This window comes from Prinia subflava, chromosome 24 (assembly GCF_021018805.1).
Source record: "Prinia subflava isolate CZ2003 ecotype Zambia chromosome 24, Cam_Psub_1.2, whole genome shotgun sequence".
Classification (NCBI taxonomy): domain Eukaryota; kingdom Metazoa; phylum Chordata; class Aves; order Passeriformes; family Cisticolidae; genus Prinia; species Prinia subflava.
The window spans coordinates 447,781-470,610 of NC_086270.1; the positions used below are offsets into that span (position 1 = coordinate 447,781).

Below are 22,830 nucleotides of genomic sequence, written 5' to 3' on the forward strand. Positions count from 1 at the left end.
GAATGAGAAGGTGAGCTGGGGACACTGGCAGTGAGGCTGAGGGGGAGCCCCCAGAGCAGCCGTGTCTCCAGGCTGTCCCAGCACATCCCAGCAGTGAGCAGGCAGCGGCTGGTAAATGCAAATAGTAGAAAAAGACAAGAAATGCCCCTGCCCTGAGGTAAGGCACAGCCTGAGTCCCCAGAACCCTCCGGCACTGCAGGATTTCTGCTCGGGCTGTTGAGCTATTAATGATTTAGCAGAGGAGGCTGCAATTAGCAGCGCTCAGAATAAACCTCGGTGATGCAAAAGCCCGGTGAGAGCTTTGTTCTCCCTTTGTTCTCCCTTTGTTCTCTCTTTGTTCTCCCTTCTCTGGCAGTGCCCCTCTGCCGAGGCACCAAGAACCGGGATGGGACACCGGGAAATGACCCCGCCCTGCGGCCAGCGCAGTCCCCGGGATTCCCCCGGGACACGGGGGCTGGGGGACACAGCCGAGGGATGTGCAGTGGCCTCATCTCCAGCCTCTGTAAAGCCCCGCGCTGGGATGTGCTCCAGAAAAGCGAAGCCTTATTACAGGCAGCAATAATTAATGGCGGTGCCATCTCTCCCAGCCTCTCCGCAGGTTTTTTCCCTGGTGTCCCAGTTACCAGGGCAGGAGGGACTCAGGCGCTGCTCTTTCATCCTGGCACAGTTTTAGGGACGGAATCCTGCATCAGGATTTCAGGTTTAAGCCCCAGGACTCCTGGGCTGACCCAGCTGGCTGTCCCACCATCCCGGACCCAGCAGCGTTGTGGGACACGGTGACAGCCCAGCTGAGAGGTGATGGGGCACGGGGAGAACTCGGGAGCTGGGCAGTTCTGGGTTCAGAGGGTCGCGCTGTGCTGCTCAGCTCATCCTGGGAGTGCCAGGCTGCCTGGGACAGTGCCCGGGTCTGTGCCGGGGTCTGTCCTGGGGTCTGTACTGGGGTCTGTGCCCGGGTCTGTCCTGGGGTCTGTACTCGGGTTTGTGCCCGGGTCTGTGCCCGCTCTGTGCCCGGGTCTGTGCCCGGCCTGTGCCCGCTCTGTACCCGGGTCTGTCCTGGGGTCTGTACCCGGGGTCTGTGCCCGGGTCTGTGCCCGGGTCTGTACTCGGGTCCGTGCCCGGGTCTGTACTCGGGTCTGTGCCCGGGTCTGTGCCCGGCCCCGGCCCGCAGCAGCTTCGCCCTCCGCGCTCTGCTGTCCCTCGGCGCGGCCCGTCCGGGTCACGTGGCGCACCTGGCGCAGGTGAGGCGGGGCCGGACGCGCTCCCGGCTCGCAGGTAACGAGAGCCCGGCCCGGCCCCGGCTCCAGCCCCGGCCCCGGCCTCAGCCCCGGCATCAGCCCCGGCCTCGGGCCCGGCCCCGGCTCCAGCCCCGGGCCCCGCTCCGGCCCCGCCGCCGCCCGGCGCTTCCCCGCCCGGCCCGGCCCGGCCCGGGGGCAGCCGCAGGCCGCGGCCGGCGGGGAGGGAGGGAGGGAGGGAGGGGCGCCCGTCACCCCCACACCGGGATCCCCTCGGCCCCGGGGCTGCCCCGCCACGGTGCCCTCTCCCTCCCCGGGGCTCCGGCACAGGGGACAGCCCCCGCTGCCCCCGGCTGTGCTCCGTGTCCCCGCACTGTCCCTCCCGCTGCTCGGGACCTGCCCCGCCCTGGCCCCGGGGAAGGCTGGTGGCGGTCGGAGCTTTCCCGGGGGCTTCGGGTCTCCCTGGTCCCTGCTGGGGTGGGCTCCGATTCCCAGGGGAGCCTGTGCAGGACGGGACAGGCCGGGCTGGGTCTGCTGCCCGCTGTTCCTGCTGCCAGCTTCTCCTCTCCCCAAACAGCCCTCGTCTGGAGGACATGGTGGGGGCCCAAGGTAGGCAGAGGGGGCTCTGGTTGGTGCCCAGGTGGGTCTCCCCTTTTCCTTCCCTTTCATTTGGGTCAGACTTTGTTCGTGCTGCAGCCGTGGTTGTCAGCTGGGCTGGGGTGGGTGTTTTGGGCCAGGGACACGGGAGTGTTTGGCGGGAGGCAGTTCCTTGGCCAGGTTGTTTATACCCCAAATAGCTGCGAGAGAGAAGAGGCTGGACCCCAGGGAGGCACGGGAGGATGCTGGATCCACATTTACCCTGGGTCAGGCCCTCCAGCCCTGCCTGGTGCCAGCAGAGCAGTGGGGAACAGGAGCTTAACAGGTGACTTCCAGCTCCTGGCAAGGCTCCTTAGGACACTTCACAGCTGTGGAGGCTTCCGCAGAGTTTGGAGAAGCTGTATCAGTGTGTAAATCCTGTCTCCTGAATTTAGGAGACATTCCCTTGCTGCCAGCAGCACCAGCAGTGTGGTTACAGGCACACAGATGTGAGATTCACAGCTTAACAGCTTTTTAAAACTTTCCAGGGAAATCCCACCCTCTGAACAATGAAGATCTTAGACCCTGGCTAACCCTGAGTCCTGCAAACCCTCTGTGGATCCTTCCTGGCTGCTCTGGAGCAGATGCTGAGGCTCTCCAGAGGGATCTTCCCCAGCCACTCACGGTGCCTGTGTGAGAGCAGAGGAAGCCCCCAGCCATCGTGTGAGTAACACTTGGATGTGGATTTTGGTCTGAGCGTTTATTTGTGGCTGAGGGGTTTGGTGCAGCCTGTTCCTGTGCTGGGGCTGCTGGACTGAGGAGCTGGGTCCTGCCTGTGCTCCTGAGGAACTTTTCCATGTGGTGCAGAGGTCCCAGAAACGTGAGCTGTGATGGGAATGGGCGAGCCCAGAGGTGTCTCTGACACCTGTGGCTGCAGGGCTTTCCTTGGAGCTGAGATAATACTCTGAAATTCCAGAATATTGTCTGCTGTTATATAAAGCAGTGTTGCTGTGCAATGCAGATGTTGGGTCTCTCAGTGGCGCCTTGGAATGAAAAGAAACATCCCAGTAAGCAGTTCCGAGTTCAGCTCAAATGTTTTCATTTCATTTCATGGGTTTTTTTCTGTCTGTTTTTAAATTTTGAACTACATTACGAAAATGAGGAAGTTGAGGGGAAAAACCCCAACTTGTTCTGGAGTGAAAGCAATCAAAACTCTCCAATGGTGCTGAGGAGAGGGAGCTCTGCCTGCTCAGCTCTGAAGCTGGAGCGTCTGGGGCTTTTTATTTTGAAATAAAATTGTGCAAAGGGAGCTCCTGGGATGAATTTTCTTGAGGTAACAGAGCCAAAATATTCCTGGAAAGCAGTGGTGTGCTGTAACTGCCTGGCTTTCAGTCTGGGCCTGTTTCTTTGTGGGGAAAATGTGACTGTTGGTTTGAAAACCCGGGGAAAAGAGGCAGTGCTCTAACAAGGTCTGACAGATTTATTTATTCATGCTTGAGGTGCCCTATAGAAAGTCTATAGTAAGGCAACAAGGACAGCTCTAAAACACTTAAGCTATGGCTGGGCTCTCACTGCTTATTAATTACCCTAATTAGTATTTAAAGTGATCTCTTGGAGGTGAAGGCGGCGTTAGCCAAGAAGCCTGGAAACCATGGAGAATTCTGAGACCCACCACAGGCTGGGATAAAGGCAGAGCAGCAAAAGTGGAGAGTCACAGCCCCGACCTGACTTTCCTCACATTGCCCCGTGCTGAGCTTTAATAATAAAAGGATTAAAAATAGGGAGAATTAATGTGCCAAAGTGTGAGCGTTGGCTCTGTGCAGGCAGAACGTGACAGTGCACTCTGTGGGAACAGTTCCCCCCTGCGTGCAGAGCTGGGGGAGCTGTGCTGGCACAGCTGAGCAGGGTCTGCTGTGGGATTTCTGTAGCAGGGTTTGTGGAAGTTCTGTTCCCATGGGGAGGGGTTTGAGGCTGACTTGTTGACAAGATCTTTTCCTTAATCCAGATGAAGACATCAGGTTTTCATGGGGAAGTCTTTGACATCACCTGACCTTAGCATGACTGGCAAAAATCATTAGTGTTGGTAATGCTGTCATTGCTAAATCCTCTAAAGTGAAATAGCAGCAAATAACGTGCAGTTGGAATTGGCAGCTTGCATAATGATGGATTGCTTGTCATCTCCTCCTGGGCACGATGTGTTTTGAAATGGATAAGTGCTGTCAGGGCCCAGCCTAATCCTAAGGAATGCAAGACAAAGGGAAGTTGTTTAAAAGGGATACTTTCCCTTTGGAGCCTGTCAGTGGCTCCACCTCCAGCTGTGCTGCTCCTTCATTGCTCTGGAGCTGACTCCTCTTCCAGCTGTGTGGAGGAAACTCTTCTGAAGGTTACGGGGATTTTGATGTCTGAAAATAACCCTTTAAAGCATCTCTGTTCTGATTTGAGCATCTACCCAAAGGAAGCAGCAAAGCCTGGGTAGTAGGAGAACCCAGAACACGGGCCCTGAGTGAGAACAGTGTGAGCATTGATGCCAAATGTTCCTGTAAATAATGATTTACCATAACACTGAAATGATTTTCCCGAATGCCTTTGGGGTCTCTGGCTGTCAGATCCCTCTGTGCTGGCGGATCAGCACAGCTCGCTGGGGTGGGGCTGCTGCTGAGTGCATTGCTCTGACAGAGCCCTCTGTGCCTGCAGGTGCCCGAGCAGAGCCATGCTGGGCCGGAGGAGCCGCCTGCCGCGGGAGCTGCCCTGCCGGGAGGCCGAGCCCCTGCGGGCGCCCGCGGGCACGGACGTCAGCCTGGAGGTGCTCAGTGGCCCCACGCCCGAGGCCAAGGCCGGCCGCAGCAGAGCCCAGCAGATGCGGGACAGGAAAGGGCGCAAGGCCGAGCTCAAAGACCCCAATGGCCGAGAGGCAGAGACCATCACCTTCATCTCTGGGACGGCAGAGGCGCCCCCGAACCAGAGCGTTTGCTGCTCCTCGCTGTCTCAGGCCTGGAACACGTACAAGGCCGTTTTCTGCTGCATAGTGACGTGTGGGGGCTGCTTCCAGGACTGCAGTGTCTGCATTCCCTATCCAGGGCCTGCTGAGACCTCCACAGATGATGGGAAGAACGGAGACTACAACGGGCGGCTGCCAAACAGCCCCACCAACACCTCTCCTGCTGAGAAGAACGGGAACCAGATCAAGAAGTCCAGCATGGGCAGCAGTTTCAGTTACCCAGATGTGAAGCTGAAGGGCATCCCTGTCTATCCAAACAGGAACCCCAACCACCACCTGGAGTCTGACCCCTGCTGCAAGGAGCTGCTGGAGAAGCCCTTCAGGAACAGCATAGAGAAGCCGCCGCTCCCCAGCAGCCACCGGAGCTCGGAGGAGTACTACTCCTTCCACGAGTCTGACGTGGACATCAGCGAGCTGAACGGCTCCATGTCCAGCCGGCAGATCGACGTGCTCATCTTCAAGAAGCTGACGGAGCTGTTCAGCATGCACCAGATCGACGAGCTGGCCAAGTGCACCTCCGACACCGTCTTCCTGGAGAAGACCAACAAGATCTCGGACCTCATCAACAGCATCACTCAGGACTACAACCTGGACGAGCAGGACGCCGAGTGCCGGCTGGTGCGGGGCATCATCCGCATCAGCACCCGCAAGAGCCGCGTCAGGCCGCACATCCCCGGCAGCCACGGCCACGAGGAGAGGAGCGGCCGGGCCACCGCGCCCGACAGCGGCAACGAGACCATGCTGGAGTCCATGGTCACCAGCCAGGACGGTACGGGGGTCCCTGGGGTGCTGGCACAGGGTCGTGCTACCAAAGCCACGGAGGCGGGCGCTGGAGCGGGGCTGGGAGCCGTCTGTCCCCGGTGGGCTTGTTCTCCTGGGATGTGGGAGGGGAGGTCCTTATGGAGAGCTCTGCTTCTCACCCTCCCTGTGCTGTGGCTTTCTTGAGCCTGTCTTTCCTTGCCCACGAGGTTTGTGCTGAGCAATAGATGGGTTTGTGCTGCTGATGCTGCCTGTGCTCATCTAAGGGAGGCAGAAAATCCGTGAGTCAAACTGAACTGGTAGGACCAGACGAGCTGCCTGTGCCAGAGGATGTCCAGTTACTCAGCTGGCTCTCTCCCCCGGGCTGCCTGGATAATGCCACCCTTAGACTCCAGTGTGTCCTCAGAGCCCAGACCTCCACACAGTGAATTATCCCTGCAAAAAGGAGGGAAGGGCTGCTCCACTGCACCAGTGCCTCCTACTTCTTCCTCCTTGTGGGAGCAGCCTCGAGTGTCTGAGCTCCCGAGCGAGTTATAACAGAGTTTATTGTAGAAAAACCTTGAAAAGCTGAGTGTGGGGGGCAAGGAGATATTCAGAAGTAGCAGAGGAAACTGTGTGGGTGTTGTGGTTCCCAGATTAGCAGAGAGGCTGCTCCTGGGATTTAAGGACACACAGCTCAGACTACCTGGACAATGGCAGAAGCAATGGGAAGAATCAGACCCTCCTGTTCCCTGAGGGTGCTCCCTGACAGGGATCCTTAACTCTGAGTCATCCTTTGCATCCTCCTTTGTGTCTCAGGCCCTCTTGGTTTTCGTTGCAGAGCTGGCCGTGCAGATATCGGAGGAGACGCCGGCGGATGTGATGGCCAGGAACATGAGGCGGCACAGCAGCGCAGGTAACGCCCCTGCCTGGGCTGGGCTGCCCTCAGCCTCCCCTGCTTCCCCTGAACCCTCCACAAAGGCTGGCCTGACCCTGCTCCTCAGGTTCCCCTCAGCTCCCCAGGGTTTTGGGAGTGATGGAGCTCGGACACTCCCTGGGGTGGTGGATCCTTTTGAAAAGGGGTGAAATCCACGAGTGGCACGTTCCCAGTCCTTGCACAGGACCTGACCTGAGAGTTTTCAGTCTCTCTGTGCCTTGGCAGAGTTTGGGGCTGTGTTTGAGGTGTGACTGCCAGAGGTCACAGCTGGGTGAGACTGGGAACAAAAGGAACTGTGCAAGAGGGAAGCAGGCAAGAGTGACGGGCTGCCCCGAGCTCTGATCCTCCCAGAGAGCAGCCCAGGGCTAAAAGACAAGTTTCCTCCTGCACAACAGCCCTGTCCTGGGAGATGGCTGCAGTGCAGGCAGGGCTGTTCCCTGCCATGGCTTTGTGTGGCTTTCTCCTCCCTCATGGTACACAAAGCCTCCTGTGGCAGCTCCTTCCCCACTGCCAGGCTGCTGTGCTCCCCTGGGCTAATGGCACCATCTCTCCTCTTTCCTCCCCAAGGCTCTCCGACCAGCAGAGATTCCTCTTTCCAGGACACAGAGACTGACTCATCTGGGGCCCCTCTGCTCCAGGTGTACTGCTAAAGGACCCGAGCAGCAGGGAGCCATTCCAGGGTTTGCTGCAGCCACAATCCTCCTCTTCCCATGTGGAGTATGCTGTGCCACGTTTGATTTTTTTTCCAGTCTACCCTGATCCTTATTGAAGCCAGGTTCCTCCTGCTGTCTGAATTTTGCTGGATATTTTGGTTTGTTGGGACAATCAAGGAAGCAAACTGTGGAGCTAATGAGCTTGGGAGGTGGAATGTGTGCCCAGGGAGGAGAAGATGGACAAGGAAGTAGCAGATAACTTGTGCCTCTGTGATTTCTGTACATCACGTTTAGCTCCAGCAGCCTCGGTGGCTCAGCCCTTTCCCTGCTTTGAGGATCTGTTGTACAGTTCCTGCTTCCTGGCATTGCCTAAGTCAGCTTGGGTAGGGAATAACTGTGTGGTCTGTGCTGGTGCTGATGTTGAGGTGCAGGCTGAGATCCTGCTCTGTAGGGACCCAAATCTCTATTTAAAGTGCCTGTGTTGGTCCCACAAACCCAAAGCCTTCTACCCATGGTGTTTTCAGTAGCCAGATCTGCCTTTCTGTGCTGACCCTTGGTGTCACCTCCTGCTGCCTTGGGAGATTTATGGGGTTCATTTAATTTTTGGCCTCTTGGCTCCACTCCAGTGCCAGTGCTGGGGCTGGGGTGGCTGCTGGGCTGCCCCTGCATGAGCAGAGCCTGGGATCAGCTCTGCCAGCCTGCTGTGAGTCCTGGGGTGAGTCCTGGGGTGAGGCACTCCAGGAGCACACGCTGTGACTGCCAGGGCCCCCCTCACTCCTCTGCCAAGCCCTCCGTGTTTGCCCGGGACAGCCTGGAGCAGGGCTGTGGCAGTGAGGGCAACGCTTGATTCACTCCTTTCTGTGCTTCAGAACTGGGCTGTTTGGCAGTTCCCCTAGAAAATCCCTTCAAGGTGGTTTGCTTTGAAAGGAAAAGCTCCTGAGAGTGTCTGCAGAGGGTCTGAGAGGCACTGCTGGTCCCTTCCTTTCCCTTGTCCTTCCCTTTGCTCCTCTCTGGCAGGCGGTGAGCCAGGAGATGGGCACTGCTGTCCCAAGGGCACAGTGCCAGGTGACCTTGAGGGCTGCAGCAGGAGGAAGCTGCATCTGTGGCGTTGCCACTTGGTTGTTTATCACAAAGTAAACACGTCAAGCCATGGGACTTGTTCGGAGATTTGGGTGCCCTTGGACATGAACAGAAAACGCTTCAGTGAATTTACCAGCCACAGGATAAACACAACCACTGGATTCTGGGGAGAGGAAAGCCCAGACAGGCCCTGGGCTTCGGTGTGGACCATGGTTTTGTGCCTCAGTTGAAATGAAATGTGCCTTAGTTGAAATGAAATGTGCCTTAGTTGAAATGAAATGTGCCTCTGCTTTATAGCCTGTGATTGCTCTTCAGAGGTTTGGGCAGGGAGCAAGGATTTGATTCCTCTCATGAGCTCTCAGGCTTCTTTAAAAAGCCAAACCCCTTTGAAATGGACAGTTCCAGTCCCTGTTTTGTAAACTACTGGCTTTTTTCAGAGTGTGCTTCCAGAAATCAGGGGCATTACTGAGACCACACCTGGAGACACTGACAGAGAGAGATTTCACAGATAAAGGGAAGAGACTGAGCCTTGGATTTGGCTTCCCCTCCGTGCTTTGTGTTTAAAGCTGTAGTTTTATGAGAAATTGAGTTTATAGAAGAAGAAGACTTGAAGCAAGGCCAGGCTGGGACTCCCAGGGGAGCTGTGTGAGGTCACCGGCCCTCCTGAGGGACCTGCCTGGCTTCTGCTTCTGCTGGGTTTGTACATTGTTACCTGGACAAGCTTCCTCAAAGCTGTGCACTGAGGAGTCACAGGGGTCACACTGACACGGCTCTGAGGGCTGTGCTTTGGAGACGAGGGGGGAGCTTGTAACGAGCTGCAGTCGTTGGTACTGAGCAAATACACATTTTTAGTGTCTAGTCTGGATATGGAGTGTGTGTGGATTAAACTAGCAAAAAACCCCCAAGCCCCCCAAACACTCCCTAGGAGGAAGACTGTCAACTCGATGGTCCCTGAAGCTGGTTCACCTGTGGTGTCTTATGGGATTCTTTTGCACTCATTGGCCTTAAATGTTCTGGTTTGGTCTTTTTTTTATAAAGTAAAAGTTGTGCTCTTTACCTGTGCTGTGACTTTTACATTCCTGTTTTCATCAGCTTGGGGATCCTGGGCTGGGGGTTGCACCCAGGGTGGCTGATTCCTGCTGCCCCAGATGGACAAAGGTATTTTCATCCATTTGGTGGCTGCAGGGGGATCCTGAATGCCAGCCTGGTGTCTGGAGGCAAATGAGGGAGCCTCTGGGGAAGTGTTTGTTGCCATGCAGGGAAACCTGGACCTTCTCTGAGTGAGCTCTGGAAAAGCAGAGCCTGGGGGGCAGAATTCCCATGCTGTCCCTGTGGTGTCACCGGCTCGTGGGAGCAAATGTGGGGTTTGCTCTGCAGGACCAGCTCAGGGATGGAGGGTGCCCCAGCCCCTGACCCTGTGACTTGAAGGACCAGTTCTGCACTTTCCAATTTCAGTACAAATCCCAGGATAACCTGCAGGGCTCCATTCCTGGCTGCTGACCTTCCCTCGCCCTCCTGGGGCAGGGGCTGGGCAGGTGCCTGGGGGGTTTCCCTCTGGTGCACAGGACCTGGATGTGTTTCCTGGGAGGATTTGAGAGCCATGAACAGGTAAATGCTGCCTTCTCTGGCTGGGAAGGGTCTCTGGGGATGTTCTTGTGTCTGGAGCCCTCAGACCAGCTGGGAGTGGCTGCAGGAGTGTTAAAGACATTCCTCTTCACATCCACACCCTGAGCTGCTGAGTTATTTATTTCAGTGTGCCTTAGATGTTAGGAAGCAGATGGATGGACCCTAATTCCTCACAGCCTGGCCCTTGCAGTAACATCCAATGCTGTCTCTTCCTGTTCCCTTCCTTGGGCTTTTGATGTTCAATTGCTCTTCCCAAAGCAGTCCTGGAGTCTGGGATATTTCCCAAATGCTCTGAGCTGCAATATTCATTAATAAAAGCTCAGCCAGGAGCTGTTGTTAAGGAAAAAAACCCCAAATGACTGGGGAAAACTTTACCTCTAGGAAGATCTCTGCAGAGCCTGTTGTGCCTGCAAAGGCCTTGCTGTTAAAGGAGGTGTGCAGGGGCCCTGGGCAGGTGAGGAGCTCAGGGCTCTGCCCTCCGGCTGGTGGCAGCACCGAAACGGCTTCTCCAGGTGACCTGACAGGGTGCAGAGGGACAAAAGGACCTTTGTGACCTGTCCCTGCCCACACTGCCCTTCCCCTCTGCTGGGGCTTGGGCCCCACCGCCAGGATGTGTCTGCAGGGGCTGGATCCCAGCGCTCCTGGTGTGCTCAGCCTGTCCCTGCTGTGGTCTCCAGGGACTCAGACTCAGGGGGGGCTTTGCTTTCCTTAGGCCTTGAGCAGCTGCTCAGAGCCGCGGGGTTTATCCCAGGGAAGCTGCCTTAGGAATTGGGGTGCTTCCAATTCCCTTTGGCCCGGGGCAGTGGTGCCAGGGGTGTTTGCAGGGGACAAGGCCGCCGGTGAAACACCTTCTGTTCCGCTGGCCCAGGGGCTGAAGTCCAGGGGCAGCTCTGGGATCAGCCATGATCACAAACACGGCCCGGGCGTTCACCTCTTCTGTGGGGTCAGGGCAGCAGGGATGGCCCCATTCTCCTCCCTCCCAAAACTCTCCCCAGCTTCCCCAGGGTTCCTTTTCTCCCTCTGCTCTCAGCAGCCGCCAGAACCAGCAAATCTGGGATTCCCAGTCAGGACCCCAAACACACCATGGCTCACAGCAGCCGGACCCCGCAGTGGCTGAGGACAGAGCAGGATCCGGGAACACTGAGAGAAGGGCAGGGACTGCTGCTCCTGCCGTGCTGGCAGGCCCAGGAGCTGCCAGGCCAGGCTCAGGCTCAAGTGTGGGTTACAGGGCTGAGGAGGAAACAGGGAAAGCCACAGGTTGGCCTTGGGGTGGTGCCATGGACGGTGCTGGTTTAAGGCTGGCCAGGATGCAGATTCTGCTGCAGGTGCAGGGTCTGGCCCTGCTCCCCCAGCTCCAGCACCTGCAGGAGCAGCAGCTCACTTGTCCCACAAACCAGGGTTCAGTGCAGCTCATTCTGGGGCTAAAGCCTTCAAATCCAGCAGTCCAGCTTCTTTAATGGAAAGAGGAGATGCTGCTCTTTGATCAGGGCCAAAGCGTGGCCAGGCAGGTGTGTGCAGGGTGAGGGCAGGTGTGTGCAGGGTGAGGGCAGGTGTGTGCAGGGTGAGGGCAGGTGTGTGCAGGGTGATCTGAAGACAGCCAGGAAGATCCTGGCCAGAGCACTCCAGAGGCAGCTGCCTGGATCTGAGTCCTTGCTCACCCTCAGGGCCACTGCCCTGCTGGGTGGGGGCTGCTTTTTGACCCCACGAGCCTGTAAAACTCTTCATGCAAACAGTGCTCTGCTGCTCCAAAAACAACCCCACCACGGCGGGCGCTGCGCCAGCCTGGACTTTGCCCAAACAGATTTTCAGCCGTTTGTGCCCATCCCTGGGGGAGGAGTGGAAATGTTTGGGGGAGGCAGAGGGAAGAGCCCAGGATTTCCTGACACTCTCCTCATTAGCTCGGCATAAAGGAGACCTGGGGCAAGGGTGGCGTCCTGGTGTGGTCACTGCTGCTCCGTGGAGAGCAGAGCCTGGAGCAGCCACCCTGGGGCAGTCCTGAGGAATGGGAACGGGGCAAGACACAGCTCCCAGTGCCATTTCCTAAGGGAGGGAGAGACCAGTGCAGAGCTGGGAGCAAGAGAGGCATTCACAGGCAGCTGCAGAGAGCACAGGCACAGCACCCCCTGGCAGCCCCTCCTTCCCCCTCCCAGCCTGGATCCCAGATCCCCTCTGCCACAGAAACCACGCTCTGCCTGAAATAATCACTTGTTTTCCTTTATGTTGCACTGCAGTTTTAACAGAGGTAAGAACATGCAGAGTGATGCCACTCGTCAGCGGGAGCTCGCACAGACGGGGAGAGGCTCTCAGAAAAGAGGCAGGAGTCACTCCCAGCAACAACAGCACCCCCAAGGCTCCCCCATCCTCTCCACCCACAGCCACGGACTCTCCAGACTCCCCTTGCTCCAGGCTGACCTCTCCAGCTGTGCTGGGAGCCCTGCAGTGCTCCCGCTGTCCCACTTCTGGCACAAACAGGAGCAGCAGCAAGGAGAGGCAGGGTCTGTCTCCACTGCAGTAGCTGTGCTTTTAAACTGCTGTTTTCCCTTCCCAGGAAGGCAGAAAAAGATTTATTTTACAGAACAAACTGACCCTTGTTTTCACAGGAGAGCAGGAGGGAGTAGAACTCAGGAGTACCTGTGCCAGTGGCAAAGAGCAGGAGAGCAGCTCCGAGCAGCCCAGGGAAGCAAAGCAATGTTTAAGGATTTATCCCCAAACCTCTCGGGTCTGGCTCTCAGCCCTAACACCCTTTCTGCTCTAATCCCTCCTCCTCTCCTCACTGCCCTCTGGGAATTGTGGCAGATGGCTCTGCCTGGAGCTGCTCTGGGGCCCTGCTTTCTGCTGCACAGGACACTGAGGGTGACTCTGCCCAGGTGCCTCCACAGCTAGCTCGGGTGGGGATGCTGAAGTTTTACTTGCCCAAGGTGAGGAATATCCAACCATACAAATCCTGCCCCATTTAGGGGCTGACTGAAGGAAGGGGAGGAGGAGGGAGAGCTCAGTTGAATTTAGCCTTTGAAAAGTCCATTTCTGGATGCTGTTCCATGAACCTGCAAGGAAAACAAAGACAAGAGCTTGGGTGAGTCAGCAGGAGCCAAACAGCTCTGTTTGGGGAGGGAGGGGTTTCTGCTTCCTGTGCTGTGGAGCTTTGCTGCAGCCCTCCACAGCAGGAGGGGCTCTGCTCTGCTCAGCTCCTTGGGACACATTCCCTGGGCTTTCCCTACAAACACCTTTTCCTCGGGTCAGTGGGAGCAGCATTCCTGCCAGCCTAGCAGGTCAGCAAGTCCAGACACACGGAGCTGTTAATTATCAAACACACCCATCACTGTTACCCCTGGGCTGGACACGTAGCAGCCACGACACTGACTGTGGGGCAGAGGGGAGATGGTGAAGGCAGATTAGGGCTGAAGCCTGACAGCTTTTCTGGGAACATGGGGAATATCCCCAGTGCTCTGACGGTACAAACTCAGTGAGGATATGACCAGAGGAATCTGGTTTCAAACAAGGTGCAACCTAATTTCAAATGTACTGCAGTCCCAGCAGAGGGAATCACAGAATGGTGTGAGTTGGAAGAGACCTTAAAGATCATCTTGTTCCAACCCCCTGCCATGCACAGGGACTCCTTCCAGGGACTGTTTGGACTCTGCTGCCACATGGGGAAGCTCTGAGGGCAGTGCTCCGTCCAGGAGTGCCCAGAGCACACAGAGGCTCCTCTGCTCTGCTCCCAAGGGACACAACACAGCACAGCCCTGTGCAGGACTCACACAACGTGCAGGTAAGGGCAGCTTGGTCTCCTCTGTGTTCCCATCTCAGGGTTTCCCCTGGAACGCCCCCACAGCGTTCCCATTTTCCACTTCCAGGGCCACCTGTGCTGTGAGGATCCTGTCCTTGTCTGGCAGCCAGGAGAGCTCCACTGGCAGACATCAGCACCCACATGGGAGTCACTGAGTCTCCTTTGCCCTGGACAAAGTCTAAACTTCCCCTCCATCCTTTGCCAGCCAAACTTCCAGGGCACCAAACAGGTGACCCTGCCAGCGAGGCGTCCTCTGTGCGGCTTCTGGGAGCAGAGGGAGCTTCCCACCCCCCTGGGCACCAGGGAAACCCGGCCCTGCTCTGCCCAGACCCCACTCAGCCTCACCGGGAGGCTTCTGGCACTACAGATAAGGCCAAGGGGAGCAAGGAGTCAGGTCAGCACAGAAATCCTTCACCCGGAGATAAGGGGTGAGGCTGCACTTGCTGAAGAAGCTGCATGACCCAGAATTGCCTCCACACCTTCCCCAACGGCCTTGGGAGCTCCAGGAGTCATTTCCCTGCCACAGAGCACTGATGCCAAACAGGGCAATAAAACCATAAAAGCGGCTTGAGGACAACTGTCTGGGGGCAAGAGGAGGCAGGGAGGGGTGATTAGCTGGCTACCGAGGGAGATTAGACACCAATCAAGACATGTTAAAAGTTCAGCAGAGATGGCACCTCCAGTTCTGAACGTGCCTTCTGGACTTGAAATCAGCAGATTGAGACAATTCCAGAGCTAGGCTACACCCAGATTTCCCAGCTAGGCCTTCTACCCCCACAGGCTTTTACAGACACCGGTGCAGATGTGAGCATGGCTCAGGCTGAAGGCCAAGCTGCTCTCTGCTCTCTGTTCCTTATTTGTGCCAGGCAGGAGGAGGGGATGGGGCTTGGGAAGGCAGAGCCACGCAAAGGAATGAGCTGTACCCACTTTTTCAGAATATCCTGCTTCTTCTGCTCGTCAGAGGTGGGCAGGCCCATGGATTTCTGTCGTTGGTCATACATCATCTTCTCCACCATGCTGCGAGTTTCGCTGTCCAGGTCTGACAGCTGAGAGCAAGATCCACATTGGAACAACTCTGGGCTCAGCTCAGGTAACTTCTGAGCACGCCCTGTCCCGTAAAACAGAAGGATTCTTACCTTTGAATTCTCTGGATTGATTTTCTTGGTGTTGATTTCTGGGTCTGTGGAGACCAGTTTGTTCCACCACTCCATTTTGTTGATCTAGAGGACAAGGAAGCAAAAAGAGTTTATTTTTCTTGGACTTGTTCTAGGGGTTTTAAGTCTCAGTCACAGGAAAAAAATGATGGAATCAAACTTTATTTGATAGTTTTCTAAATATCAGTAAAATCTGAACATAGATAAAGGCTATTTTTGTTTCAAGCTACTTTAGACAGCCTAAATTTTCACAGCTGAGAGATCTGAGAGAATGTCAGATGTCCTGTTTGGCAGGACATAAATGGGATTGCAGCAAACCCCCCGGAGAGGCCCAGAAGGGACACAACAAGGGACACAAGGAGGTCTGTCCCTGGATTTTCATGTCACTAACAGATGTCAAAACACACTAAAGGACAACATTGAAATGGGTGATTTCCTTCCAGCTTTTCCTGAACTGCTGAGAAATACACTGAATATCCTGGAACAGAATTAGGCTGAAGATGGGGGAACTTAAATACCCACTACAGTGGCACCACTGACCCCGTACCCAGGACAACCACGGTGGTCCTGTTTCAGCTGGGAGCCCAGAAGAGGCAGCCCAGCCTGGATCCTGCCCAGCCCATCCTGCTTTACCTTCTCCAGGTGCACGGTGACAGTTTTGCCATCCTCAATGAGCCAGGAGCTCTCCTCCACCTTGACCTCGTTGAAGAGCTCCCCGTCGATGACAGCAGGGTGGCCCTTGAGGCCGACCCTGAGGCGGCGCCTCTGGATATCGACCACCACGTCCCTGCCCTTCAGCCTGAAGCTCACCTTGAAGGGCACAGCCAGCTGCAGCAAAGAGGAGCAGATCTGAGGGGCTGGGCAGGGAAATTCCTCCTCAGCCTCCCCGGCTGCTGTCCCAAGCCTTTCTGCCTCGCTTTCACCAGAGCCAGGCAGAGCAGGGACTCCTTTCCTTGAGGTATGGGGAGGGGAAAGGCAGGGACCATAAAAAGGGAAGCAGATTTTAGTGCCTGGTAAAAACAAGACCAAAATTTGGCAAACTACAGCTCCTGAGAATTGTACTGAGTTACCAAGCTCTCTCCCAGCTATTGAAACATCGCTGTTTCCAACAAACTTCCAGACACAGGGAATTGGCTTCCTCTCTTACCAGCACCTGCTCTTATTCCCTGTCAGATTCCTCAGATCCTGGTCACAGAGCACTACTTACATCCAATTCTGAGAGAGTCTGTGTCCACCTGTAATTTGGAAGGTCAGCTCCATTGCCAGAGTTGGGTCTAAGTTTTCCTTTATCCTTCTCATCTTCCTCTTCATCATCTGTTGCCTAAGCAATTCAAGTGTAAAGAAAGAAGCTTTTCCAGTTTCCATTGCAACAACAATTCTGAGGTTTTATAAGGATTGCAGGTCAGTTGTTTGTGTGTAGTAGAAGGTGTCATGGCAGGGGGTGGAATGGTCCCTTCCAACCCAAACCATTTTATGATTCTGAAGTATCTGCAGACGGGTTTTACCTGTTTGTTGGAATCTGAAGATTCGCCCTCCTCCTCCGAGGGTTTCACTGGGACACTGTTACCCTGCGCCTCTTTCTTCTGTTTGAAAAGAGAAGGGCAGGAACACGCTCAGCCAAGAGCTGGCACTCCGTGTCACCTCCTGAGCTGGCACTAGGTGGCCTCAGCCCTTCAGCTCCAGCTGAACAGCACCACTCACTGCATCCCACTTTGGAAAAGGGAATTTCCAGTGACAGGAAAGAGGTACTGCCAAGGGGAAGATTCCCTTTGTCCCCCTCGGACAAAGACCCAGCCCGAGCCCTGCCAGCCGCAGGGAGGCCGGGCCGTGGCTCTCACCTGGTCGATCTCGAGCTGCAGGCGCTCTGCCTCCTCCTCGCTGAGCTCGCGGATGCGCGGCTCGGCGGCGCCCGGCGCGTCCCGGCGCGGCGCGGCGCGCTCGGCCCTGCGGCGCTGCTCGGCCTCCTGCCGCGCCCGCTTCTCGCGCCGCTCCTTCTGCGCCAGCTTGTTGTGGTGGCTGAAGGCCTCTGTGATCAGCTGGGGACAGGCACGGGGGTTAAAACACCCTCCAACCCAAACCTAAACCCCGCTCGGTCTCCCGGGGAGCACGAGAGCGTCTGCTGAGTCACACAGGCGCTGGGAACTCTCCCTTCATCCTCACTCGGTTTTCTGACTGAAACCCTTGAGATTTTTCCATTCAAAAAACAGAGGAGGAAGTGAAAAGGGAGGAAAAAAGAGGAAATTTGAAATATTTAAACATAGTTCTTCCTAGTTACATAGGGACATAGTAGGGAAATAAAAATCCTTCACTTATTTTGTCCTTTGTGCAATTCCAGCAGGACGAGCTGATGCCCAACCCAGCCCTCTGAAGCTGCTCCATGCCTCCAGAACTGCTGGATGCAGCAGATCCAACTCTTCTACCAACTTCTGCCCTTCCCCACACCCGGGGCTCTTCTCCAGATGGAGCCTCAGTGCCGTGACTTAGAGGAGAAATGCTCCAACACCCCCGTGTGTCCACACTGAGGGGTGAGTTCATCCTTAGATCATTTGTTTCAGCCTCGCTCCCAATTCTCCAAAGGTTGTTGTGACTCTGGGAGGCAAAATCCCAAGGTCTCTGATGCCAAGGGCCGCGTGCTCACAGGAGAGCTGAGTACACAGGCAGGGAGCCAGAGAATTGCCCCAGGGTCGATAAGACCAGGGGTGCTGTGCACAGCAGCACGTAGGTGAGCTGAGGTCTGCCCCAGAAAATAACAGAGACAGATCCTCAGAATGGAGTTAGAGGGGAAAATTTATTTTTTATATATCCCAGGAGCTTCAGGGCAGGGGGGAAATCCAGAACCTTTTCCCAGCAAGCTGCAGTTTGTAAGCAAGCACTGAGTATTTCTGCTCTGCTTTACAAGCAAGGTTTGTTTACACTCTCGACTCCCGTGTCTCCTGGAGTACAGAATGCAAGATGTGCATCCCCCAGGATGTCCCAGCCTGTTCCCAGCCCGGTGATCCACGCTGAGGAAATTATCTTCAGTGCCTGACCTTGTCCGTGTCCCTGCCCACACCTCCCTCACCCCACACCTGCTGAAATGGCACCCAAAAAATGCAGTGACTTTCCCACCCTCCCCTTCTCTTTCATGCCAGGGGCTCAGCAGGACTGGGGGAGCAGCTTCTTCCCCATTTCTTGTGGTTCCCATGGTGTCAGAGCACTTTTCCAGGAGGCCACAAAGTGTCCTGGAGGGCAGGAATGTTTTTCTTTCACAGGCACAGATCTGCCAAGGACAGCACCCAGGCACCTCTGATCTGCCACCCAGGTGGGACCACACAGCCTCCAGGAACGGGGGGGATTTGCTCTCTATTCTGAGAAAAATTGACAGGTTTTATTCTTTATTACTTTTAGAGAATCCCAGGATGTTTTGGGTTGGAAGGACCTTAAAGCCCTTCCAGTTGCAGCAAAGGCTCCCTGCAGGAGAGGGGATGCTCCATGCAGGCAGCGCAGCCAAGGGGCAGCTGCATGTGCAGAGCCGTGGACTTTGTGCTTTTCCTGAGCTGAACAAACAGGGCAACAGGGGGTTATCACCTGCTGTGTCACCGTTAACTCGCTGTGTCTGGCAGGATTGCTTTCCAAACTAGCCTTTGGCCAGAGCCTGGCAAGAAACCTGCCCTGTGCCCCCTCCCAGCAGGGACCTGTGAGCTCAGGTCCCTGCTGGGCCCTGAGCACAGGCACGGGTGGGACAGAAGGGACAAGAGTTAAAGGCCTGCAGGGTCCCTTTTACCTTCTCTGCTACCCCGTCCTCTCCCCCGGTGAAGAAATCCGTCTTCCTCCTCAGGAAGCTGAAGAAGGTGTTCACGAGCTGGGGAGAAAAGGAGCAGTGAGCCCAGGCCCCCCCAGGCCCCCCCGAGTCTCTGGGGCAGCTTTATCCTCTGTCCTATCTGTGCCTGCGCCCTGTGACCTGCAGGAGCCTGCACAGAGCAGTCTGAGGGCTCTGCCTGAAGGAAGGCAGCAGCTCCTCCTCGTTCTCAGCTCCTGCTCCCACTCCCCGAGCTGGTATCTGAGGCAGGAATGGATTTATGCATGCATACACACCCATATCCCACACACATATATATAAATATATATATATATGTACACAAGCCACATTTCACTTCTTTGCACGCCTAAAGCGCACAAAATCCTTATTTTTACAGCTGCCAGGGATCACTGATGAATGAACCAGCACCTCCAAACCCCTCTGCAAACCCACACTCCCCTTGAACGTGGCTGATCTTTATTTCCCAGGAATCCTGTCCCGGGGGGTTTCAGCCAGAGGCTTTGCCGCGACACGAGGGGCTGCGACAGGGCCATTCAAAGGCCTGGGGGGATCAGGGGGGATCAGGGGGGATCAGGGGGGAGCAGCAGATCCCGAGCACGAGGGGACCCCACGGTCCCGGCCCGGCCTCACGGGGTTGTGCTGGGAGGGGCACCGGGGGAGCCCCACGCTGCCCCGAGGTGCTGTGACCCCCACGGGCCCTGCCCGCGGCCCCGGAGCCCTCGGGCAGGCCCGGGGCGCTCGGGGCCGGGGGGCGAGGCCACGGTGAGGGCGCCTCATTAACACCGCCCTCATTAACGAGGGCGCTGGCGCTGCCGGGGCCGTTATCGCCGCCCCGGGAGCAGCGCACGTGCGTCCGCTGTTCCACGTGCCGGGGCGGGGCCCCAGGAGGCCGGGCCGCTCCCCGCTCGCTCCCCCGGTCCTGCCCCGCCCTCCCCGCTCCCGCTCCTGGCGGCGCTACCTCGCGCACGCCGCCCTGGTGCTGCTGGGCCATGGCGAGCAGCATCCCGTCGAAGCGGTCCTCCTGCTCCGCCGCCTCCTCCGCGCTCAGCCCCATCCTGCCGCCGCCGCTCCCGCACCGGGCCGCCACCGGAACCGGAACCGGAACCGGGACCGCCGGAAGCGCGAGACCTCCCCACCCGCCAGTCCCAGCGCGCGCCCGCGCCGCTCTCTTCGCTGATTGGTCGCGAGGGCTGTCAATCCTCCAGGAAGGGGCGGGCCGCGAGGCGCGGCGGGGTTGTTATGGCGACGGGCGGTGCGGGCCCGGCCCGGCCGCTCCTGTGCGGGGCTGAGGGCGAGAAGGTTCCCGGAGCCTGCCAGGCTGAGCCTCCCCCGCTCCCTCCGCCGCTGCTGGGGCTGCAGCCCCCTCCACAGCCCCCTTCCCTGCCCCGGGCACGCTCAATGTGTGTCTTGCAGTGCGGGGCCCGCAGCTGGGCCCGGGGTTTGCGTTGCCCCCTGAACAATCATTGCCCGCTTTGGCTCCTGTTCAGCTGCTGCCGACCAGCTCCTCTGGGTCCCTTTCCATTGGGAAAACATGGGAATTGTGGCCTTTTTTCCTTGCTTTTCTCTCATTCTGCAGATGGCAGCGTTTTCCCTTCCCAGCCCCGTGTTTCCCCTGAGAGTCGCGGCCCCTGGGCCCATCGCAGCCTGGCGGTTCACCAGGTTCCTCTTCCTCCACCACAACAAGAGGCTGTCGGGCAAGGCCGTGCAAACAGCTGCTGATAACACAACTTCCAGGTTGCTGTTCCAAGGCCGGGGCCGTTGAACGCAGACGAGCGCCCGTGTTTGTCTGTGCGGCCTGGCAGCGACAGCTGCTCCCGGGCCTTGGTGCCAGGTACAGCCCGGGCTAATGACTCTGTTTATCCTCTTTGGGTAATCCTGATAAGGCCCCGCAACCCCTCCCTGCGATTCATTGAGAAAACGGCCGTTGACCGCCAGGAACTCGCCTGGCCCGGCCAATCAGCCCAGCAACGACGGGGTTGGTCGGGTGGTTTAATGAGGGCTGCTTAATCATGCGGTCAAGGCTGCGGAGGGGTGTTCACTGTGACCCGGCCTTATAAGAGCCGGCTGCAGAGGCAGGGCTGGTGGGGCTGGGAGCACGGGGACGATCCGGCCCGTGACACATTCTGGATTTTACGCCTCTCTCCCTGTGACTGAGTCTGGACGAGGACCCGGCTCAGCCATGAGCACCAGCGTGGATACGGAGTGTGAGCGGTGCCGGTGCCACAGCAGGGACAAGCCCCCCGCCATCCTGTACACCCTGCTGAGCCAGGAGCTGCAGCCCGGCAGGGCCCGGCAGCGCTGCCTGTGCCACCAGCGCCGCGCCGTGTGCCTGGCGGCGCCGCACCTCACCTGCCGGGCCGCCTCCGACGTGCTGCTCAAAACCATCAGCTTCGTGAGGAACGTGGCCGCCTTCCAGCTGCTGCCGCGGGAGGATCAGCTGCTGCTGCTGCACGGCTGCTGGGTGCCCCTCTTCCTGCTGGGGCTGGTGCAGGGCATGGTGACCTTCGAGGTGACGGAGGCCCCGGCCCCCAGCATGCTCAAGAAGATCCTCCTCAGCGGCCAGAGCAAAGGGCAGGAGCCCGAGGGGACGCAGCCCACGCTGGCCGCCGTGCAGCGCCTGCAGTGGTGCCTCAACAGCTTCTGGAGGCTGGACCTGAGCCCCAACGAGTACACCTACCTGAGGGGAGCCATCCTCTTCAGTCCGGGTGAGTGCCAGGCCCTCGTGGCTGGACACACAATCACGGCCTCTCACAGTCACTGAGGCTGGAAAAGATCCCCAAGACCATCGAGCCCACCCTGTGCCACTGCCCACCTTGTCAGCAGCTCAGAGCACTGAGTGCCACGTCCAGGGATAGGGTGCTCACCTGCCCAGGTGAACACAGACCTCATGGCTTGGAGGTGCTCAGAGATGGGCAGGTGTGAGAGAAGAGAGGGCTGGTCAGTGTTCCCTAAATGGTCATTCCCAAATGCACTGGGAAGCAGGAAGGAAGGATGTCAAAACCTTTGCCTGCCCTGCAGACAATAAATCCTTTAATTTTAAAGCATGATTGTCCCTGTTAGGTGCTTTCCCTCCCTCACACGGCATCCCTGGAGCAGCCAGGCCTCAGCAGTGCTGCGTGCATCTCCTTAGCGTGGCCGCAGATCCCTTCTGAGAGCTGGGGAGGGGTGGCAGTGGGATCGCCTGGGGCTGTTTCCCTTATTCACTTCCCTCTCTCCCTGTGTCCCCCGCAGACACCCCAGGCCTGAGGGCTCCGCTCTACATCGGGAGCCTGCAGCGGGAGGCGCAGCGGGCGCTGCGGGAGCAGCTGCAGCCCGAGGGGCAGCGCCGCTTCTCGCGCATCCTGCGGGCCAGCTCCGCTCTGCGCGCCGTGCCCGCCGCCCTCGTCACCGGCCTCTTCTTCCGGCCCCTCATCGGCGACGCCGACATGGGCGAGCTGCTGGCAGAGATGCTCTTCGAGGTGCCGGGCTGGCCACAGGGCCCGTGGCTGCCCCTGCCCCGCTGAGCGGGGCTGGGACAGGAGCTCTGTGTTCCGCGGGGGCTGCAGGATCCCTGCCTCAGCAGATTCTACAGCAGCCCCTGCCCCTCCTGGGCCGGTCTCCAGTCCGGGGAGGGGCTGTGGGTGAGGGCTTTCCTGCCCTGCTCCCGGTTTTTATTCATTTGTGAACTCCAAGCAGTGAGGGCTGTCCTCAGCTTGAGGGCTGCAGTGGGATCACAGCCCGAGGGCAAACACTGTGGAATTACTCTGGGTCTGGCTTCCGTGCTTGGAATCTTAGAAATGCTCAGGAAATTTCTCCATGGAAAATGCCAGAGTGTTAAATCCTACAGGGTGTACAGACTCACCCCTCTTTTTCCTTAGATTCTGTCTTTCCTCTGTAATTCCATGAAATACAACAGGATTAAGAGCACTTAGGAGCGCCTAAACCTACTGCAGCTCACATGGGGCTCTGGGCTTTCCTGTCTGTGAAAAGTTAAACCCGAGCAGAGCTGCTTCAGTGGGAGATCCAAACCTCCCTCCCGGAGTCAGAGCCAGGTGCACACCTGGAAAACTCGCTCCTGCTGCCTCCAGCAGGTGAGCTGTCAGTATTTTATAAGTGAACGTTGAAGTGGTTTGTATATAAGATGCAATAAATTATTTTTTTAATAAAATGTTTGGTGTTTTGGAACACAGTGGTGCCTTTTTTGTGAAGGTGTCGAATTTGGGGTGGGCAGAAAAAACTGCAGGCGTGGAAAAGATAGAGTGGAATAAGAA

General features: G+C 57.3%; 3 protein-coding genes and 1 long non-coding RNA gene across 6 annotated transcripts; 2 read left to right on the forward strand and 2 right to left on the reverse strand.

Moving 5' to 3' along the window:
- The first annotated feature begins 1,205 nt into the window (after positions 1-1,205).
- KDF1 (keratinocyte differentiation factor 1) lies at positions 1,206-9,270 on the forward strand. Of its 3 annotated transcripts, none has more exons than XM_063418797.1 (5): positions 1,206-1,272; positions 2,357-2,531; positions 4,503-5,575; positions 6,386-6,460; positions 7,049-9,270. In XM_063418797.1, exons 3-5 carry the CDS (start codon positions 4,519-4,521, stop codon positions 7,129-7,131), a joined length of 1,215 nt encoding a protein of 404 aa, XP_063274867.1. In that variant the 5' UTR covers positions 1,206-1,272; positions 2,357-2,531; positions 4,503-4,518; the 3' UTR covers positions 7,132-9,270. The 3 variants fall into 3 exon arrangements, with proteins under 3 accessions (XP_063274867.1, XP_063274866.1, XP_063274868.1); XM_063418796.1 differs by lacking the exon at positions 1,206-1,272 and adding an exon at positions 1,290-1,841; XM_063418798.1 differs by lacking the exon at positions 1,206-1,272 and adding an exon at positions 1,865-2,154.
- A 2,761-nt stretch (positions 9,271-12,031) lies between these two features.
- Positions 12,032-19,701, reverse strand: NUDC (nuclear distribution C, dynein complex regulator). The gene is made up of 9 exons (XM_063418809.1): positions 19,539-19,701; positions 18,545-18,622; positions 16,620-16,817; positions 16,287-16,364; positions 15,989-16,102; positions 15,415-15,609; positions 14,764-14,847; positions 14,555-14,673; positions 12,032-12,884 (listed from the first exon to the last, which is right to left on the reverse strand). The coding sequence occupies exons 1-9, from the start codon at positions 19,632-19,634 to the stop codon at positions 12,833-12,835; spliced, it is 1,014 nt and encodes a 337-aa protein (XP_063274879.1). The 5' UTR covers positions 19,635-19,701; the 3' UTR covers positions 12,032-12,832.
- LOC134561650 (uncharacterized) lies at positions 17,551-18,538 on the reverse strand. Its single transcript, XR_010082957.1, has 2 exons — positions 18,349-18,538; positions 17,551-18,128 (listed from the first exon to the last, which is right to left on the reverse strand). It is a non-coding gene; the product is annotated as an uncharacterized LOC134561650 (long non-coding RNA).
- Positions 19,702-19,819: 118 nt separating the features above from the next.
- Positions 19,820-22,718, forward strand: NR0B2 (nuclear receptor subfamily 0 group B member 2). Its single transcript, XM_063418815.1, has 2 exons — positions 19,820-21,285; positions 21,812-22,718. Exons 1-2 carry the CDS (start codon positions 20,760-20,762, stop codon positions 22,081-22,083), a joined length of 798 nt encoding a protein of 265 aa, XP_063274885.1. The 5' UTR covers positions 19,820-20,759; the 3' UTR covers positions 22,084-22,718.
- The last annotated feature ends 112 nt before the right edge of the window (positions 22,719-22,830 follow it).

Bases quoted from the DNA above. Each gene is read 5' to 3' on its own strand.
- NUDC (XM_063418809.1), bottom strand. From the start codon at position 19,634: ATGGGGCTGAGCGCGGAGGAGGCGGCGGAGCAGGAGGACCGCTTCGAC. The intron at 16,365-16,619 runs GTGAGAGCCACG...CTTTTCAAACAG, and splicing joins TGCAGCTCGAGATCGACCAG to AAGAAAGAGGCGCAGGGTAA. The intron at 15,610-15,988 runs GTAAGTAGTGCT...TCTTTGCTGCAG, and splicing joins AGACTCTCTCAGAATTGGAT to CTGGCTGTGCCCTTCAAGGT.
- KDF1 (XM_063418797.1), top strand. From the start codon at position 4,519: ATGCTGGGCCGGAGGAGCCGCCTGCCGCGGGAGCTGCCCTGCCGGGAG. The intron at 5,576-6,385 runs GTACGGGGGTCC...TTTTCGTTGCAG, and splicing joins CATGGTCACCAGCCAGGACG to AGCTGGCCGTGCAGATATCG. The intron at 6,461-7,048 runs GTAACGCCCCTG...TTCCTCCCCAAG, and splicing joins GAGGCGGCACAGCAGCGCAG to GCTCTCCGACCAGCAGAGAT.
- NR0B2 (XM_063418815.1), top strand. From the start codon at position 20,760: ATGAGCACCAGCGTGGATACGGAGTGTGAGCGGTGCCGGTGCCACAGC. The intron at 21,286-21,811 runs GTGAGTGCCAGG...TGTCCCCCGCAG, and splicing joins AGCCATCCTCTTCAGTCCGG to ACACCCCAGGCCTGAGGGCT.